The following is a 7,288-nucleotide window of genomic DNA, read 5'->3' on the forward strand; positions in this document are numbered from 1 at the left end:
AAAAAAAAAAAAAAAAAAAAGGAAGAAAAGAGTTAAAAATTAAGCAAGATGGCTAGGCCTAGAAGCACTTAATTCCAGTATTGAGACAGGCAGATCTCTTGAGAGTTCTAGATCAGCCTGGGCTATATGATAAGTCCCAGGACAAATTAAAGATGTCTCAGTGAGTAAACATTTGCTTTCAAACCTAACAATGCTAACAATGTAAGTTCAATCCCTGGAACCCATGTGTTGGGAAAAAAACAATTCTAGCAAGTTGTCCTCTGTCTTCCATACATGCACTGAGGCATACACTCACACATACACACACAATATAATGAAATAGTTAAGTATAGTTACTAGGCAGCATGGTATAGCATATGCTTATGATGCTAACACATGGGAGCCTGAGGCAGGAATATCACTAGTTTAAGGCCAGCTTCAGTTATATGATGAGTTCTGAGCCAATTTGGACTATGGAGGGATTGGGGCTCAATAAAATAAAATAAAATGGGGCTAGTGAGATGGCTCAGCATTTAAAAGTACTGGCTGCTCTTTCACAGGTCCTGAGTTCAATTTCCAGCAACTACATGGTGGCTCATGACCATCTTTAAAAGTATCTAATGCCCTCTTCTGGCATGCAGATGTGTAAGCAGACAGAGCACTCGTACATTTAAATAAATAAGTAAATAAAAATGGTCTATGGTACATTTTTAATTTGTATATTTATGTATATAAGGGTTTTGCCTGTATGTATAGCTATGTACCACCTGCATGCCTGTTGCCTGTGGGGCATGTAGAAGAGAGCCTGTAACTATAGTTAACAGATGGTTATGAGCTACTTTGTAGGTGCTGGGAATGGAAGTCCTCTAGAAGAACAGCCAGTACTCTCATCCACTGAGCTATCTCTCCAGCCCCCTCAACAAAGCAATGTATATGTATCAAATTACACTTTAAGATCATTAATGAAATTAGAAGTGCTTTTTCCTTTTAGCTAATAGTAGTCTGTATTTTCAATAGATTAAAAGATTATTTATTCCCCTGAATAGATAAGCTGTCATGGTGGTCATGGTAGCACATAGCTTTAATCTTAGGACTGAATCGGCAGAGACAGATGGATCTCTGAATGTTGGAGGCAAGCCTAATCTATATAGCAAGCAAGTTCCATGCCACCAGTGAGAGTTACATAGTGATGCCCTGTCTCAAAAAAGAAAAAAAAAGATACCACACACTCAGGTTCCTCGTCCAACTTAAGCACTTACAAGAGAGGCTCCTCAGTGTTGCTTCCAGCCACCAAGGGAATCAAGGTGAAAGAAAAGCTGATGGGAAGCTGTTGGTCTGAAAAATAGCTGCATGTTTTCTCTGCTTTCAGGTGGCCAGTAAGGCTGAGGAGAATCTGCTCTTGGTGCTGGGGTCAGACATGAGTGATCGAAGAGCTGCGGTCATCTTTGCAGATACTCTCACTCTCCTGTTTGAAGGTGAGCCTCTTTCTCTACTCTAGGGAGATCAGAGACATTTTCTTCTGACATCTACATCCTAGGCTTTCCCTCTACTCAGGTGTGTTTCCAATCCTGTAGTTTCTATGTGTTGATTCATTGAATAATCAATTTCCAGATTTGTATCTGATTAACAAGATTGGAGTCTCTCCAATATTTTGAACCTCCATAGCCCTTGAGACCCTAAAAAAAAAGAATTTAATCTAAAATGTGTTACAAGGAAGGTGATCTATTTCAGTGATCCCGCTAGAGAAAACAGCTCCACTATGAGTTTTCAAGTGCCTTTTACTCTACCATCACTGTGTATATTAACAAATTTTCATGACAACATCTAGCATCAACTAGAACTGTCCATTTCAGATGGTGAACTAAATTCCTGCAAGGGATTTAGTTAGACCTAGGTTAGTCTTTGATGGGGGAAAGGAATTTATTTTATGGAAAAAAATGTGAAGTCCAACTCTCACTTCCTTCTAGGGATTGCCCGAATTGTGGAAACCCACCAACCCATAGTGGAGACTTACTATGGACCAGGGCGACTCTTTACCCTGATCAAATATCTTCAGGTAGAATGTGACACACAGGTGGAGAAGGTGGTAAACAAGTTCATCAAGCAAAGGGACTACCACCAGCAGGTGAGCAGGGGAAAGCCACTGTAGTCAGGGCAATCAGTGGAATACATTAGAAGAAATGAAGATGAGTGAACAAACCAACGAATGGGTGGGTGGACGACGAACAGACGGACGGACTGCCTAGAGGAGAAGGACAGATGCCGAAGGCATGGTGACCCTCGCCTTGCCTATTACCTCAACACAACAGGAACAGAAGACCAGATTCTCTATCATTGAGCGTTCGTTCAGCAGTGCCCTCTGGTGATGCAAAAAGGATTTTTCTCTACTAGGATGCTATTGAGTATCTAGTATTAATAATTTGTTTTTAGTTTCACTTTAGCTCTTATGGCTCTCTTTTTCAGAACTATTTTTCCATCCCCATAAGCTCAGGAAATAAAAGTAGCACACAGAAATAGGAATGGCCAGCTCCGTGGTGCATAACTATAATCCCAGCCACGGGGAGGATGAAGCAACAGGATCACTATTATTTTGAAGTCAGTCTGGACTGCATAAGGAGATCATATCTATAAGCAGAACTCCAGACTGTGAAACCAGACGCAGTCCATGACATGTCATTAGCATTACTTTTTTTAAGACTTACTGTTTCTTATTTTCTCTGTAAGAATGGTTTGATTGTATGTGTAGCATGTAAGTGCCTAGTGCATGGAGGCATTAAAAGGCACTGGGTCCCTTAGAATTAGAGGAACAAATGGTTGTTTGCTACCACATGGGTTCTGAGAACCAAATTCCAGTCCTCTGCAAGTGCTCTTAACTACTAAGTGATCTCACCAGCCCTACCTTTACTTTTAAATGTACTAAAGTAGCCAGAGAGGTGGCTTAGCAGTTAAGAGAATTTGCTTCTCTTCTAGAAGACTGGAGTTTGATTCCAAGCACTCCCATGGCAGCTAACAACCATCCGTGACTCAAATTCCAGAGAATTGGAAGCCCTCTTTGGCCTCCATAGGCAGTGCATACATGGTACATATATATACATGCAGGCAAAACATCCATACATAAAAATAAATAAATATATAACAGAAAAGAAAGCTACAGTACCTAAGCCAAAAACAACTCTTGCTTAAAGGAAGAGTGGGCCTCGTTAGCAGTCTGCAGCTTCCCATTGTGGGCGGGAATGGCCAGTGGGAGGCACAGTGCTGTGCAACAGATACTGTGCTGATTTCTCTGCTGTTTTTCAGTTCCGGCTTGTCCAGAGTAATTTGATGAGAAATTCTGCAACAGAAAAAATTGAACCAAGGTAATAATAAACCTTCAGCCTATAAGAATTTCAGTTGCTAATTTTATCTAGTTTAGAAACTACTTGGTTAAAATGTAGGTTTTTTTGTTTTTTTTTTTTTTTTAGTTGACTGGTTTGCTTTTGCTTTTGCTTTTGGGAATACAGTCTTTTTATGTGCTGTCCTGGAACTCTCTATGTATATCCAGCTAACCTCAAACTTACAGAGATCCTCCTGCCTCTGCCTTTCAAGTGCTGGGATTAAAGGACTATGCCACCATGCATGGAGTAATTTTATTTTTAAAATATAGTACAGGGCCTGGTCTACAGAGTGAGTTCCAGGACAGCCAGGGCTACTCAGAGAAACCCTGTCTCGAAAAACCAAAAAAAAATATATAGATAGATAGATAGATAGATAGATAGATAGATAGATAGATAGATGATTGATAGATAGATAGATAGATAGATAGATAGATAGATAGATAGATAGATAGATAGATAGATAGAAAGTACAGGTAAGTTGTTGTCCACTCTGTAGCCCAGGGTAGTCTCAGACTCATAACAATTCACCTATCTCAGTCTTTCAAGTACTGAGATTACAGGCATGAGCCACCAATTTCCATCTCTGTCAATTTCTCCTAATAGAAGACATTGTATAAAAATATCTCTAGTCAATAAGGAATAATAGATCACTGGCTAAAGATATCTCAGTTGGTAAGAATTCTTACCTAATACACACAAGTACCCTATACCCTAATATACACGTGGTACTCCATAAAAACAGACATGATGTTTCATGCCTATAGTATTGGTACCCTAGAGTTAAAGGCAGGAGGATCAGATGTTCAAGGTCATAATCATCTACCTAGTGAATTCAAGGCTAGTGCGTACTACATGAGACCTTATTTCAAAAACAAAATTAGGGGCTAGAAGATGGCCCAGTGCTTAAGAGCATGTACTGCTCTTCCAGTGGATCCAAATTTGGTTCTCAGCATCCAGATTGGGTGGCTCACAATCACCTTTAATTCCAGCTCCGAGAGATTCAGCCTTTGAAATCTGTGGGCACACGTGTATGCGCACATACCCACAAATAGACATACACATAGCTAATTTTGTTTTCTTAAAATAGTGGTCTGGAGAGATGGCTCATCGGCGAAGGGCAGTAACTATTCTTCCATATGACAACTAATACAACCATCTGTAGCTCCAGTTCCAGGGGCTCCAATGCCTTCTGGCCTCTGCTAGTAGTGTATAATCTTGTTGGGTAGACATATATGGAGACAAAGTACCCATACATGTAAAATAAAATGAAAGAAACTTTTTAAACATTTTTAATTTAAAAAAGAAAAATTTTACTATGAACATATTCTAGATAACTGGTTCTATGATAGCAAGGTCACTAAAACCATATATAATTCCTTTCTTGTAGCACTTAATTAAGTTGATAGTAATTGTCCTATTCTTTTACTGTGGTGAACACCAATGACAAAAGCATCTTGGTTTGGTCATTCACTGACATGTTCCAGTCACAGTCCATCATCATTGAGGGAAGCCAACACAAAATTCAAGCAGGCCAGAACTGAAGCAGAGACTATGGAGTGCTGCTTATTGATGTATTCTTCATGCCTTGCCAATTTTTCTTTGTTATACATCCCAGGACTACATCCTAAGGATAGCAGGATTGCCCAGGATGCTTGCTTCTCCCACACTAGTCATTATTCATGAAAATGCCAAGCTCGGGGTATGGCTCAGTGGTTAAGAGTACTGACTAGCCGGGCAGTGGTGGGGCACACCTTTAATCCCAGCACTTGGGAGGCAGAGGCAGGCTGATTTCTGAGTTCGAGGCCAGCCTGGTCTACAGAGTGAGTTCCAGGACAGCGAGGGCTACACAGAGAAACCCTGTCTCAAAAAGACCCCCCCAAAAAAAGAATACTGACTGCTCTTCTAGAGGTCCTGAGTTCAATTCCCAGCATCCACATGGTGGCTCACAACCATCTGTAATGGGATCTGATGCCCTCTTCTGGGGTGTCTGAAGACAATGACAGTGTATTGCATAATAAATAATAAATAAATAAAGCTTAGAAAGAAAGAAAGAAAGAAAGAAAGAAAGAAAGAAAGAAAGAAAGAAAGAAAGAAAGAAAGAAAGAAAGAAAAAAAGAAAGTACATGCCTCAGACTTGTCTGTAGGCCAGTCTTTTGAAAGTATTTTCTCATTTGTGGTTTCTTCGTCCCAGAAGACCCTAGCTTGTGTTAAGTTGTCAGAAAAACTCACCAGCATAGTTATGATAGCTGATACATTTATAATGTTTATTGTATGCTAAGCATTGTTATAACAATTAACAAATATTAAACCACTTCAAGGTGAGTTAACCTCTACACTCCTGGCATTCTGGCTAGATAGCTTTTCCCCCCAAGAAACTGTCCTGTATTCTGTGAGATGAATATCGGTATTCCTGTCTATCCACTATAGTACCCTGATAGAGCAAAATCAGTTATAAATCACTAATCTATAACTATCTTCAGAAGAACAAACTAAAGTTTAGAAATGCCTAATGGTTTGATCAAGATAATAAAGCTAATAATAGAGCCAGAAATAGAGTCCAAGCAGTTTAGTTCTGAAATAATGCTGTGAACCACTGAGGTGTATCTGACTTATAGGGTATGAGAGAACATGTAGTGAGATACAGTCAGATATGGCAAGGTTCAGAAGTCTTCCAAAGGATAAATGGCCTTAGGCCTGAGATTTGAAGAGTGAGTTGGAGTGTCCAGACAGCATAAGGAAAGTATGTCCTAAATACTCGAGAGAGCCTGAAATAACATGGCTATGAGGGGGCATTATAGAGTTATTATCAGGTCGGTATCAGTAACTGGAAAATTTATGACCAGACACGTTTTGGCCACTTCCCTTCAGTGAGTAAAGGGGGTTTGTGTATATTATGTGAGATGAGGTTCAACCTCATTCTTGTTCATGTGGATATCAGTGCTTCTAGCACAGTTCATTGAATGGATCATTCATTCCCCCATTCACATGTCTAAATAGTCCCATTAAAAATCATTTGGGAAAAAAAAAATCATTTGCACAGGAGGACCTATATGAGTTGGAGACCAGCCTGGTGTATGGAGTGAAATCTAGGCTAGCCAAGGCTACATAAAGAGACCCTGTCTCTTTAAGAGCTGGCCACACACCTTAAATCCCAGCAGTGGGGAAGCAGAGGCAGGCAGATCACTGTGAGTTCAAGGCCAGGCTAGCGTGATCTACAAATCAAGTCTAAAACAGCCAGGCTCTATTACACAGAGAAATCCTGTCTGGTGATGGGAAGAGCTGGGTAGTGATGATGCATGCCTTTAATCCCAGCACTCAGGAGGCAGAGGCAGGCAGATTTCTGGGTTCTAGGCCATCCTGGTCTACAGAGCTAGTTCCAGAATAGCTATGACTACGTAGTAAATCTTGTCTTAGAAAAAAAAAAATGAGTTGACTCCTGGACTGTCTGTTCTATTGCATTTATACCTGTATCTTTACACTAGTAATACATAGTCTGTACTAGTATAGCTTTGGTATGTGTGCAAGTGCAGACTGTGTGTGTGTGTGTGTGTGTATTTGTATGTGTCTCCAGAACAGAGGAGGACTTTGAGTATTCTATTCTGTCACTCTCCTCCTCTTTTACTCTCTACCTCATTCACTTAAGACCATAGTCTTGAAGCTTGCTGTTTCAGGTAGGCTGGTTGGCTAGTGAGCTCCTAGGACCCACCCCTCTACCACCACCATCACCATGCTCTCATGATGCTGGAATTGCAGGCACAAGTGGCCATGCCTGAGGGTTTGTTTGTTTGGGTTGGGTTGGGTTGGGTTGGGTTTTGTCTTTTTGAGACAGGGTTTCTCTGTGTAACCCTTACTGTCCTAGAACTCACTCTTATAGACAAGACTGGTCTTGAAGTCACAGAGATCCACCTGCCTCCCAAGCTCCCAAGTGCTGAGGA

General features: G+C 40.6%; 1 protein-coding gene across 1 annotated transcript in view; it reads left to right on the forward strand.

The window, feature by feature from the left end:
* Cog4 (component of oligomeric golgi complex 4) overlaps window positions 1–7,288 on the forward strand; it is a 38,625-nt gene that overhangs the window by 11,243 nt on the left and 20,094 nt on the right. The window contains exons 6-8 of the mRNA XM_031341443.1: window positions 1,349–1,454; window positions 1,947–2,104; window positions 3,277–3,335. Coding sequence (XP_031197303.1) covers window positions 1,349–1,454; window positions 1,947–2,104; window positions 3,277–3,335 — 323 coding nt within the window. The remainder of the gene's footprint in view (window positions 1–1,348; window positions 1,455–1,946; window positions 2,105–3,276; window positions 3,336–7,288) is intronic.

Source organism: Mastomys coucha, unplaced genomic scaffold (assembly GCF_008632895.1).
Source record: "Mastomys coucha isolate ucsf_1 unplaced genomic scaffold, UCSF_Mcou_1 pScaffold22, whole genome shotgun sequence".
Taxonomy (NCBI): Eukaryota; Metazoa; Chordata; class Mammalia; order Rodentia; family Muridae; genus Mastomys; species Mastomys coucha.